Source organism: Sciurus carolinensis, chromosome 1 (assembly GCF_902686445.1).
Source record: "Sciurus carolinensis chromosome 1, mSciCar1.2, whole genome shotgun sequence".
Lineage (NCBI taxonomy): Eukaryota > Metazoa > Chordata > Mammalia > Rodentia > Sciuridae > Sciurus > Sciurus carolinensis.
In genome coordinates this window covers 20,597,907-20,611,608 of record NC_062213.1, presented here as the reverse complement: position 1 = coordinate 20,611,608, position 13,702 = coordinate 20,597,907, and the positions used below count along the sequence as shown (strand labels likewise).

At 40.4% G+C, this 13,702-nt stretch overlaps 1 protein-coding gene across 4 annotated transcripts in view; it reads left to right on the top strand.

Moving 5' to 3' along the window:
* Col14a1 (collagen type XIV alpha 1 chain) overlaps positions 1 to 13,702 on the top strand; it is a 213,879-nt gene that overhangs the window by 104,712 nt on the left and 95,465 nt on the right. For all 4 annotated transcript variants that reach the window (XM_047519065.1, XM_047519058.1, XM_047519081.1 and 1 more), the window contains exons 20-23: positions 1,228 to 1,357; positions 4,249 to 4,371; positions 6,696 to 6,845; positions 10,765 to 10,881. In XM_047519065.1, the coding sequence (XP_047375021.1) occupies positions 1,228 to 1,357; positions 4,249 to 4,371; positions 6,696 to 6,845; positions 10,765 to 10,881 (520 nt within the window). The remainder of the gene's footprint in view (positions 1 to 1,227; positions 1,358 to 4,248; positions 4,372 to 6,695; positions 6,846 to 10,764; positions 10,882 to 13,702) is intronic.

Sequence of the window (13,702 nt, the reverse complement as noted above, 5' to 3'; positions counted from 1 at the left end):
TTGCTCCTTCCCAGAACCCCACATACACACATCAATGCAACTTGGTACCTTTCAATGCCCCTTCCTATGAGGAATGGATTTATATTAATCTAATATAAAATCACCTAATTCAGACTTCCCTTTTCATATTAAAAACATTGCTTTTTAGAGCTTAGCAATATCTTAGCAACAGCTGCTTTCTGGGTTCAACTGGAGGCTTTCTAAGGCTTATTCCATGATTTATAGGTTCCTTCCTTCATCCAGAAGTAGACAGCACCGCCCTTTGCCTGCTGGCATTTCACCCAGCCCTTGAATGGAAAAGTCTCTCCAGCTGTTCTGGTCTTGTGACTCCCTTCAACCCATTTGGGTTAGTTCTTACATCTTAGCATTTTTTCCAGGCCTGATTATTTTCCTTAAATGGTCCAGAGATGTGCCAGCATCTAACTATTAGAGCGCAGGCTGCAAGTTTTGTAGTTTCGGCATTGAGCACATGTGGGTTTTCTGGCCCACACTAGGTTCTTAGGGATGCCAGGTTTGCACTGCTGTGCTCCATGGTATGTTGCACTCACACTTCAGCAGTTGACCCTGGTGCTGCATTTCTGTTTTTGGCACCTTCTTAGAGACAGAGGGATCGTGATTGCAGATTGAGGAAGACGACTCCCTTTGGAAATAAAAAACGTTGCAGCATTTTTTAGTGTTGCTGGTAAATATGTTTCAACTTGGAAAACTTGGCTCCCATGCATGGCTCTGTTGCTCTTGGCTAGCATCCATTCTTTCTAATTGAAAGAACAAAATGCTGGGGTCAGGTTATCTCTGAAGCAGGAAAGCAGGGGAGGCTGAATTTGCAAGAGGATACTTAAGTTGAACCCAAACCGATAAGCAGCAGCCTGAGTTATAAAAGGAACACTCCTAATCCATAAACACCTGCTAGGCAAATAGGCCATTATTCTGTCTTCTGAAGACCACAAATGCTGAGATGTTGAGAGAAGAATATTCCTTAGAGCTTAAGAGCTTTGAGTTTGAACCTTCTGTATCTGTGGGTGTAGACTAAAGGTAACTGGGAAGGGGAATGTCACAGAAATGCTCTTGCACGCACGCCCTTTCTTTTTCCACCATGCCCTCAGCATGTCCCCTGCTCTGACAATCTCAGAGTGTCTACAGTCTCTGATGATTTCTAAATGTCTCCATTAGTAGGTCAGTGGGAACAGGATGTCTTACTAGGACAATGGTCTCTGCTTTTCTGTTCAGGTTATGGTGCCCGGGAGCCAGAACAACCTCCTTCTGAAGCCTCTCCTTCCGGATACTGAGTACAAGGTCACAGTGACTCCTATCTACACTGACGGAGAAGGTGTCAGCGTCTCTGCCCCTGGAAGAACCTGTAAGTGAAGTTTTCTCCTTTTAGATATGAACCGACTCATACATTGGAAATGTTAATGAACCCTGAGAGACACAGTATAGTGAAATGAGAAGAGCAAAAGTGATTGGGAAACAGAAAATCTGCGTTTGAATCTCGTCTTCACACACAAGCTGTCTTGCATTGGGCAAGTTGCTCAACAGCTCTGGGCTTAAGTTTTCTTTTCTATGAAAACTAAGACTTGAAAAACAATCTTTGTCCTTCAGCATCTGACTCATCACAAGCCCTGAGGATTCACCAAAATGTACTCTCATTCACCCACTGTTCTCAGGATAAATCCACTGTCCTTCCCATGGCTCTACACACCTGTATGGGCTGGATCCTGCCCATCTCTTTGATCTCACCTCCTCACAAGTCCAAGCTCTAGCCCACTTCCTGCCCGGCCTTGGACTCTATGCTGTTCCAGTGTTAGGCTGTAACTAGTCAGTCCTTCCCTGTGGAGCATCCTTTCCCAGAAATTGCCAAGTCTGCTTTTACCTTTTCACTATGGTTTCAGTTCAATATCGAACCTGCTTTCAGTTCAATATCAAACCTGCCCCCATCCCTGCCCCAGCCTTTCTGGAACATTCCATGCAAACTAGTTTCCACTCTGTGATGTTGTCCTGGGTTTTTTTTTTTTGTTGTTGTTGTTGTTGTTGGCCTTTTTTTTTCAATCATGCCATGGCACTAGTTACTGCCTCGTGTTCTCTGTTTTGTTCATGGATTTCTTCACTGTCCACCTCCCATCTCTGGAAGGCAGGCATCACGAGAGCCTCGGAGCTCATCCATGCCTTTCACTTCTGCCTGTGAAGCTTCCACAACCGTGTATGGCATGGAGGAGACATCGTGAAGTAGTTGAGATGAATTGACCCTAATAATTAAATGAGGAATGGGTGTGAAAACTCTTGGTTAAAATACTCCCAAGTCTTGGTTGTCTCCATCACTGTAGTGAATATCTATACTTGCATGAAGACTAATGTAGGGCATGATGGTTTCCAACAGTGACCTTTTGATAATTAATTGTATGAATTAGGAAATTAGGCAGCTCCACAAGTATCAATTAACATCACCCAGTGGTATTCACTTGGTGGATGCATTGGTCTGGAAGGTCCATGACAACTTTACTTATTAACCTAGCATCTTAGTGGGGACAACTCCACTCAGTTCTCTCTCTCCAATAGTGTCAGAGCCTCTCCATGTGGTTCTTCCACCAAAATGGCCATCTTTCCTAAATGGCAACTCAGGACTCTAAGAACAAGATATCCAAGAGGCAGGAAGTGGAGACTGCTGGACTAGTTCAAGTGACTGCCTGGAACAAGTGTCACTTGCATTGCAGTGTATTGGTCAAGGTAGTCATAAAGCCCTCCCAGATCCAAAGAGAGAGCTGTGGCCTCCACTTCTCAATGGAAAGAGGATCAAAAAAAATCTATGACCATCTTTAGTCCATCATGAATACTAAGTAGTTACACAGGATCAAGTGCAGAGTCCTGTCAGAGACTGAATTCTGTGCCTGGAGCACCTGAGTGTGGCTTTTTTTCTAACCGAGTCTCTGCAAGTCATTAAAATTCTTCAGCCCAGAGTCCTCGTTCTACTCAGCTGGGCAAATAGCTATCACCGCCCCACTTAACAGCATTAGCATCTGTCCCTCATCCCTGTGTCTGTGCTTTGTGCCTCCACCTAGACTTCATCCAACCGGGCGTATTTTGCTAAAGATCACCTAGAGTGTTGTGACCTTCTGTATTTATTTCCCCTGAGGGGTCATGTGGAAGGAGAGAGGGCAATGGGAAGAGGAGAGCAGTAATGGCTCTCCACTTTTGCCAGGACCAGCATCTGGATTTGGTCTCCTACATTGGATCATTGGGTGCATTGTCTCCACTGGTTACGTTGTACCCACAGTGTGGATATCCATCATCTACACTGGATATGTCATATGTGTCAAGATGCCCTATAGTGACATCTGCATTTGACCTACACATTGGGATTTTTACTATGTTTTTGTATTTTGCTGCTAAATAAATATTTGGAACCCACAGACTTAAACAACAATCAGAAAAATGAGAGATTGCACTCTATTTATGTGTGATCTGTCAAAATGTCTAAATGTATTCTACTGTCATGTACAACTAATTAGAACAAATAAAATTTAAAATTAAAAAAAGACAAATCAAGCCGTATTTACCTCACAAATAAAGACTAAAATAGACAATTACTGTAGAAACATGACTTAAATCTCATTACAAAAGTACCATTACATGTAGCAATTTCTTGATAGTAAAATTATTTCAGAGTGTGAGTAAATGGTCCACATATTTTAAGAGTAGTCAGTACAACAATTATGTTCTATCAACAATGAAATAATATACTATCAAGATGCATATTAGAGCTCCTGCACTTATGACTTATAAAAATTGATAAACAATGATAGAGAATTTCAAACAATGTAGGCAATATGAATAGTAAAACAAAGAAATCATCAGACTTTTGCCTCCAAGAATAATAATTATTTACATTGTGTGAGCAGCATCCTCAATATCATTTTGATATATGTGGAGCAGAGAGCACTGTGTAGATAGTAAATTTTAATAACACTCTCCAACTTGATTTTACTTCAGATTAACTGAGGAAAAGGGAACCGGCATGATATTGAATGAATTTCTGAATTTCAGACAGAACTGTTTCCTCACAAAAGTGATTTTCCATATATTTAATATTTAAAGCAACCGCAGATTCAAAGGCTTCCTGCCAGTGTGTTTTGACCCTTCGCCCTTGTGTCTTTAACCCTGTGGGATGATATCTTAGTTTTTGTTGACAACAGCATAGGTCCTAAAGAAGGAAACTTCACTGAATTTCTGTTTCTCCTTTTCTTTCCTGTTCAGTGCCTTCCTCTGGTCCCCAAAACTTAAGGGTCTCAGAAGAATGGTATAACCGGTTGCGCATCACGTGGGATCCTCCATCTGCCCCTGTGAAAGGCTATAGGATTGTCTACAAACCTGTCAGTGGTAAGTAATGCTCAGCCCCAGGAGCAGGGATCTAAAGTATATTTTAAGATAATTTTTTTGGTTCTGTTTCTATAACCGCTTGATTTTATGTTTTAAAGAATTAGGAATATGGGCTGGGTTTGTGGCTCAGTGGTAGAGTACTTGCCTAACTCCAGTTTTCAGCCAGAAAAGGCACTGGGTTCGATTCTCAGCCACGTAAATAAATTAATAAATGAATAAAGGTATCGTGTCCATCTAAAACTAAAAATATTTTTAAAAAATAAGTAGGAAGAACCTCTTACCTGTTTTTCAGAAATAAAGCTTTTTCTAACATGGGCAGTGTTTAGGCAGATATTATCGGAAGGGTGAAGCTATAACCTCACAGAAAGCTACCTGGCACAGTAATGATGTACACCTGACCTACTCACAGCCTAGACAAGGAAGAGGCCTAAGAAACCTTCATTCTCTAGGAATAGGAAGCTTTATGGATCGATGGATGTGAAAGCTCTAAACATTTGAAATCTCTAATTTTGATTTTTTTTCTTCTGTCTCAGATTAGTTGGAAGAATATCATTGATCAAATTCTCAGTCTTCTTATTCTGGAAAGTAGGGGGATAAAACTCATCAAAGCAGAGAGATGCTTTGACAGCAGTCTCTGAGCCAACTGCTAGATTGCCCTGCCCTCTGCCTCCTACATCATTATATCTTGAAGGCAGAAGAATGAGGCAAATAGGGGGAGATTGTGCCCTTACCCATCTGCCTGTGAACAGGAGACCGTGACCACCATTCAGTGTCATCTCTGTACATTGAGCATGTTCAGGGAAGTTTAAGCTGGAAACTGAAAGCCTATTATAAAGATTTTTTCCAATTTTCTAGACCTGGGCCTTCAGAACTCTGGTTGATCAGCAGAAAGTGTTTCTCCAATTATTCTTAACTTGGCAGGAATATTTTGGAAACATTCTTTGAGCTATTACAAAATGCTTTCTGCCTTTGAACACTCCATGAGTATTGATATAATGGTGAGATTAACCTGAGATGTTGCTCTGGCCCCTGTATTAATTTTCAACCTCTTCTGTTATGTTCAACGAATTATAAGGAGCTATAGTCATGGGGCCTATACAACTAAAATGGTCTCACCTCAAGTTTCTCCAGACAAGCACTTTTATGATCAATGAAAATAAAGTAGAAAGGCTATAATGTTCATATACTGGCCTGCTTCATATTGATTCTTTGGGTCTCCCTCTCTTTCTCTCGCTCTTTGCTTTAGGCTAGAAGCCTGTGTTAATTTGCAAGGTATCTTTCCCAACTTATTCTTTGGATCATTTTATAAATATTTATCAGGTTTTCTGAGTACAAATACGTTTGGTTTTGATTGGTGGTTCTCGATTGATGCAATTTGCCCCCAGTGGGGGCATTTTTGATCATCATGGCTGGGGGTATAGGGATGTGCTACTGGCATTTGGTAGGTACTGCTAAACATTCTACCCTCACAGTACTCTCTGCTCCCAAATAAAGAAGCATCTAGTCCAAGTGTCAATAGTACTGAGGTTGAGAAATCCTGTCCAGGCTTAGTGGGAGAATTGTACGTGGCCATTTGACCTGCACATATGGGGCATGGGAAAATAGCCACTGAGTTAACACACACAAACAAACACATGAACATATTGTTGGAAGGGGCTTCATGGAGGAATGTGATGAGTATTTTAGGAATTTGCTCTCACTCAAAGCTCTTAAAGGATAGGCACATATGGGAAGATGCAGCACACAATAAATTTGTGTAAAAGCAAAAAATGATTTTAATGTGAAATCAGACACCAGCCAGTAACTGAGTTGAAACAGAGTTGAAGTTATAAAAGCCTGAAGCCAGCTGATCCAGGGCCTTGGAATAAAAGCTTCATCTGTCCAGGATTTGGAAATACTATGAGGGGTAAATGAAACTGTAGCATCCACCTTCATACTGGTCTCCCACGTGGCAGGGTCTGGTCTGGTGTGCAAAATCAGCTGCTCCTGCCACTGGGGTGCTTGCTGAGGACAAAGTTGGGTATCTGAGAAATTGAGAATGTTTTCTTCAACTGGGCAAGGACCTCCCAACAAGGATTCACTTGTTTTGAGTAAGCACAAAGGGAACATCTATAAGGGAAAAAGAACAAGATGCCTTAAAATAACCTCCAGCTATGGTCAGATACAGGTGTTAGAACTAGATATACTGGGTTCAAAACTCAGCCCTGCTGTCCGCTTGCTGGATAAACCTGGGCAACTGAAAGCAGCTGAGTACAACTCACTCCAGGGATTCTTGCATTTCCCACATTCTGTTGTAGCTGAAAGATCTACTCTTTCTCCTTCAGTTCCTGGCCCAACCCTGGAGACTTTCGTGGGCGCCGACATTAACACCATCCTTATCACCAACCTCCTCAGCGGAATGGACTACAACGTGAAGATATTCGCCTCCCAGGCGGCGGGCTTCAGTGACGCGCTGACAGGCCTGGTGAAGACACGTAAGGCTGGTGTCCCTCCGCTCGCCTGGGCCCCGCGTGGGGCTCAGCTGCTCGTAACCCAACCCCTGCTTCGGCATGGCGGTTGGTTTCTCTTTTCCTCGGTGTTGTCCTTTCTGGATGGTGTTTCCTGGAAAGAGAGGTCTACTCTTTCCTCAGGGGAGTTCCCAGTCCTGCTTGGCAGACTGGATGTCAGCACCTGGCTTTCGAACTGGCTCCATGATGGCAGATAGGATTTCCTTCTGGAAAGTCTTTGCTGGCATTTTTCAAAATAAATGAAATTTTCCAAACAGCAAGTAACCCGGCATGGCCAATGCCAGTCAGCGTTGGGCCAGGGAAATTTTGCTTTTTTTCAAAGCCATTCCCCTTCCAGCCCCTGCTCCCCCCGCCCCCATACACCATCTATTAAAAGTACATGCCGCTCCACTCTAAGAACTTCTTTCTCTTTTATGGGATTTTATGCTGTCTGCACACTGTCTGGGACTTCTCGGTTGGCACACAGCACAACAGACACCCATGGAATATGCAGTATTTTCCAAATTCCAGCATGTACGGTCCATATTCCTCAAGTGTGTTCTACCACCACACCATCTGGGGAATACATTTCTTTTAAATCAACTTAAAGTTTTCGACCTAAATACTTTTCAGGATCCATATATTTACTCTAAACAGATTATCGGTATTTTAAATCACACATTAAAAGTAACACAGAAATGATCGCCTTACAGAAGGTTCAACTGCATGCTGATTAAAATAACCCGAGTGCTGTGGACAGCACTTGCTCCATCCTTGAGAATGGATAGTCACGGCAGAATCAAGAGAATAGCCCTTAAGTGTGCTGCCTGTTAGCTGTGGTCTTGGGCACATTACTTACCTTCTCTGAGTCCGAGCTTGCTCAACTCTAAAAGGAAGACAATGACCATCTTGCAGTGTATGGCGAAGATGAAGGAGATGAGGTGTGCTTACAATGGCAGGCGCTGGAAGCAGCCACTCTTATGATTGTGATAATTGTGCTTTAGACGCCAGACACAGAACCTACCCTCATCCCTAATCAAGATAACTTACCTGATAGACAATGTCAAACGAGAACGGGCCTCTGTTAAACCAGACCCCAGCCTCCCTGGATTTCAGAGAGGACAACCCTTCTTTAAAGGGGACTTCCTTAATTCTCCTTGTGGAATATCTTGAGGTCTTACAGGCTAGATGCTGAATAAAGTTCAACCTCAAATGGTCTCTGTATTCAAAAGGTCTGGGAAGCCTTTGGTCTGTGATGCTGATCTTGAACTTGGCTGTTGAAGTGACATATTCTGGGCCCTGACATAAACCTCTCTATATTTTTGTGTTGTTCTATAACAGCACGCAATCCTCTGTCAGCCCAGCATCGAATCTGCTGTGCGTCTGTCCAATCTTTCTCACCTCGCTCCTTCTCTGGTTTACTTTCCTCCTTGGATTACCCTCTTTGTGTCACTTCCTCTGTGTCTGTGATTTTTTCCCTGGGTTTCTCCCTATTCTTTCTTCTCTCATTCTGTCCTCCTTTCTGTGACTCCCTCTTTTTTCTTTCCCTTCCCCTTTCTCTCCCTTAATAAACACTTTGAATATTCCAAACTTATTGTGAAAAACCAGGAGTGTTAAAGTATGGTATATTCTTGTCCTTAAAGTAAGAATTAAATAGGCTTATTATTTATTATCTTCCTCCCTAACAACAACAGCAGCAAAAACAAAACCTCACATAATGGCACATAAGTAAATTTTATTTTTTTTAGAAATTAATGTAGAAACCATTATTAATTTCCCTTTGTGGTGCAGGGAGAGTACTAGTTTAGTTGGCTTTAGAAAAAATCTTTCCAGGAAGTAACAATATTCAGATATAAATTATGATTAATTTATCATCTTGAAAAAGATAATTACAAGGTAATTTTATTGTATGAGTTAGCTAAGAGAGGGAGAAGTCAGAGAAAATGATATGGATGGAAGTAGTCTAGACCATTTAGGAAAGTAAACAGTACTAAAATTTTCTGTTTAGATCTAAATGATAAACCAAGATGCCTACTCTTATCTTGTCCTAGAGAAACAGTATTTGTATGGATTGCCAAAATAATCACTTTTGCATATCAGTGTTCTAAGAGTAATAAGAATCTATGTTTTTAAGCAAGTTGTATTATATGTGTAAGTTCTTCCATTTAAAATTTTTCAAAAATGTGTTCTTTCTCATTCACATTTTGTTTTGCTTTTGTTTTTGATTGGCAAATAATCACTGCCCATGTTTATGGGGTATAATGCACTATTTCAATACTAGCAGTCTTTGTAAAGATCAAATCAGGGTAATTAGTGATCTACCACCTTAAATATCATTTCTTTGTGGTGGTAACATTCAAAATCCTCTCTTCTAATCCTCTCTTCGCATATTTTGAAATATGTGATGCATTAGTATTAGCTATAGTCATCCTACCTCCTGTGCTCACACTAGGATTTACTCTTCCAATCTAAGTGTAACTTAGTCCCCATTGACCAAGCTCTCCCATTGCTCCTCATCTCTCCAGCCTCTTTGACCCACCCCTCTCCTCTACTTCTTGAGCTCAACCTTGTCAGATTCCACATATGAGTGAGATCACAATGAAATATTATTCAGCCATTACAAATGATAAAATCCCATCATTTGCCACATTAGGCTGGGTGAAATAAGCCAGGCACAGAAAGACAAGTACTGCATGATCTCAGATCTGTTTTTGAAGGCCAATCCTTGTGAAATTGACTGTTTGTGTAACAGTTCCATTGTGTCTATTTTATTTTTCCCTTTTATTTAAGTCATGGCTATTTTCACTGGTTGATAAACGCATATTGTATCTACATTTTTATTAGAAAAGCATTACATGTTAATTGTGGAATGTGTAGAAAACATACAAAATAAAGAAAGAAGGAAGAAGATCAGAAACCACCCAGAACTCTAACCCCCATAGTATTTGGCCTTTTTCCTGTGAATGTATGTTTTCCTTTTCATTTACAAATACCAGACAAACTGTACTATTCATAATGTTTTGCAGCTTGTTTTCTCAAGTTATAGCATATTTATCTTTTATGCACTAACTTATTGTGAGTTGATAGATTTCCCACTTCAGGATAGAGCTAGTTAGAATGGCCATTATCAAGAATACAAGCAACAATAGGTGTTGGAGAGGATGTGGGAAAAAAGGTACACTCATACATTGCTGGGGGGGTTGCAAATTAGTGCAGCCACTCTGGAAAGCAGTGTGGAGATTCCTTAGAAAACTTGGAATGGAACCACCGTTTGACCCAGCTATCCTACTCCTTGGCCTATACCCAAAGGACTTAAAATCAGCATACTACAGTGATGCAGCCACATCAATGTTCATAGCTGCTCAATTCACAATAGCCAGATTGTGGAACCAACCTAGATGCCCTTCAGTTGATGAATGGATAAAGAAACTGTGGTATATATATACAATGGAATATTACTCAGTCATAAAGAATAATAAAATTATGGCATTTGCAGGTAAATGGATGAAATTGGAGAATATCATGCTAAGTGAGATATAAGCCATGTCAAAAAACCAAAGGACAAATGATCTCGCTGATAAGCGGATGATGACACATAATGGGGGTGGGTGGGAGGGAGGCAAGAATGGAGGAAGGAGGACTGTATAGAGGGAAAAGAGGAGTGGGAGGGGTGGGGGGAGAAGGAAAAAATAACAGAATGAATCAAACACCATTACTCGATGTAAATGTAAGATTACACAAATGGTATGCCTCTACTTAATTTACAAACAGAGAAACAAGATGTATCCCATTTGTTTACGATTAAAATAAATTAAAAAAAATAATTTTACTATAAATATCTTTAATCTTGGGGACATTTGTGGCATCATCTGCAGTGTGACACAATTATCTTTCTATTTCATTGTAGTGTTCTTGGGAGTGACCAATCTCCAAGTCACCCAGATTGAAATGACCAGCCTCTGTGCTCGGTGGCAGGTGCATCGTCACGCCACGGCCTACAGGATAGTTCTAGAACCCCTCCAGGGTGAGTACAGCCCCTCACACACACTGTCATGGAGTACTTGTGAACTTGGTTCCATGCAGATCACTGTGAGCAGCACGCATGGTACCTGAGATGACAGTCCTCTTGAGGATCTGTTTGTGTGGTGGTCAGCCATGCAGCATGTGGGCAGACTGACCAGCATGTCGTCCCTTGCCCTCTCTGCACCTCCATTTTTCTCAGCTGTCCATGGGTATGAGGGTATTTGCTGATCTGTGTCAATCAGGTGCACACAGGAAGCACGTGAGATATAGAAACAAATAGCCAACTGTTAAAGCTGCCTGGTGCTATAGTCTCGCTATTCACTCCATGGAGACCAGCCTTGCGTTTAATGTTTTTCTTAGTTTCTTTTTCTTTTGAGATAATTGATGATCAACACACTCCCTTTCTGAAGGGGTATGAACAAGTATCCTAGTACTGAAGGATATCAGGTCTTCAGAACGTAATCCTAAAGTTGAAACACTAGAAACTGTTCTTCCTTAGAAACACTGACAAAAGAGCAACCAAAGTCTGATTCCCCCAAACTGGATGGCGAGGGCTGCTAACCCTGTTTTCATGGTATTAGCATGAATAGTATTCAAAGTGAAATAATGAAAATTAATTTGATTTGTAAAAACTGTAGAAATGTCTTGTTATTTTGTGGGGATTATAGAAGACACTAGAGAATTCCAGATGAAATTTTTTTTTTTTTTTTTTTATGTTCCAAACTTGATAGCAAAGTTGTTGAAAAGGTAGCCTGTTCTTTCTGGACAAATGACATTGGTTTTCCCACTTCTAAAAAACAGAAGGAGTTGATTTGTTCAGGTTCAGATAAGACTGGGTTTACTAGCCCTTATCTCTCACTATAATGACATTAAAAAATCTACAAGTCCCACTTTTGAACCAACCTATAAAGGGGAAGACAATTCAGAAGAGCACTGAGGTCATTGGAAACAGAATACAAGCTGAAGTAGGAAGAACATTCTAGAAGAATTTCCTGTTGGTCTCAGCCCAGATATTGTCTCAATAGCTTTGTTGTGCCCCCACTTCCTTGATTCCATGTGTCTAAGCCTGTCGCTGGCTCTGCTTATGGGAGTGGTTTAATATGGGCTAGACAGTGAGGAAAGAAAGGAGAAGACAAGAATTTTGTGGTGCATTAAATCTGATTTATGGAATGCTTAGCCAGAAGTAGATGAAAGATATACAACTATTTGATGAACAACTACCAAAAATCTCAAATCATATTTCATTTATCTTTATATGTCACACTTTGATATATAAGGGTTGACAGTTAATAGTGTTTGTTAAGCTTTTAAAAAATACTAAGCAGAATAATCACAGTCCCAAACCATCCCTTAATACTTTATCATTTTACATGATTTAAAAAGTTGAAATGGAGGAAACATAACTCCTGCAGATATTCATTGTTTTTCATCAAAATTTTTAACTATATAGGTTGATGTATTGAAACTACCTTTATCAATGGAACGGGTAACATATGTATGTATTTTTTAATTCAGTGATTTTAATGTGGCATATTTGCAAGCAGCATTGTGATTCTTTATCAGAGGATATGATTAATGTGTGTGATAATGTTGATCTGGTAATCCAAAACCACAATAAGTTATTTCTGGAGCCAACATCTTTGCTGGCCAAAAGCTGAGTCCATATATGTATTGTTTTAATCTTCCAGTTAAGTTAGCTTGTGCTCCCTCAGTATCATGTTCAGGCTGCCAGAGAACTTTCAGCTGAGTCTCTACAGTCTCAATTGAATAAGAGTGTGCAAAAGTGCTGTTCAATTTACTTCTCAGCAACATTTATAGCTGAGAGATTTATGAGCAAAATTAGCCTGTGCCTCATTCTCCCAGTTGTCTAACTGAATAGTACTTATCAGCCACAGATTCTAAATCTACAGCTTCAAAGAGGAACATTGGTGGATGTATGAACATGGGGGTGGCAGGAGGGAACATGTAGATGTTAATGTATACAGTTTAGATCAAGGAATAGTGTTTCTACTTGGGAGTGGGGAAGAATTAGCTTCTTTACAGAGAAATGTGACCGCCATTTTGATTCACTGTCTCTGGGGGACTTGTGACATCTCACGATGTCCCTTCTTCCAAGGGCAGATGAGTCCCACAGCCCAGGAGTTCTGGCTCTGTGATGCCTTTCATTGACTACATGTGCTGCCTCTGTAGAGACTTTGTTATTCTTCTACCCGAGCCAGAGGAGGTACTATGGGTTAATGGGACCCAATTCCTCCAGGTGTTGGAGAAAAGTTTTTACTCCAGGTTGACCTATTTCTGAAGGTCTCCAACAGCTTCCTTCAATTTAATGGATAATTTTTTTCTCATGGCCTGATCATGTGTACATTTTTTCTTTTTTCTTTTTCTTTTTTTTTTTTTCATGAAGTCAGTGTAGAGAATTCTCTGCTGTAACCACAACTGCTGGTCAACTCTTTTCTATGGGCTTCAGTTTCTCTAAAAATTACTTCATTTGAAGTCATTAACTAAGGCAATTATCTGCACATTGCTTTTGTCAATAAGGTCTCTGGGCTGTGTCATTCACATTTGTTAATTTTATTTATAGAAAACCAGATAAAAGGCACTTAAGCAAAAGGGTCAAATTTTTGGCTTGTATATTGAGAAGTCTAGAAGTATCCAAAACCAGGCATGTCTTTATCTAGGCCTTCAGAGTCATCAAGATGAAATCTTTTTGAAATTTTTTATTTGTTCTTTTTTAGATATACATGAGAATAGAGTGTATTTCAACATATTGTACATACATGGACCATGACGCACTCTAATTAGGGTTCATTCGTGTGGTTGAC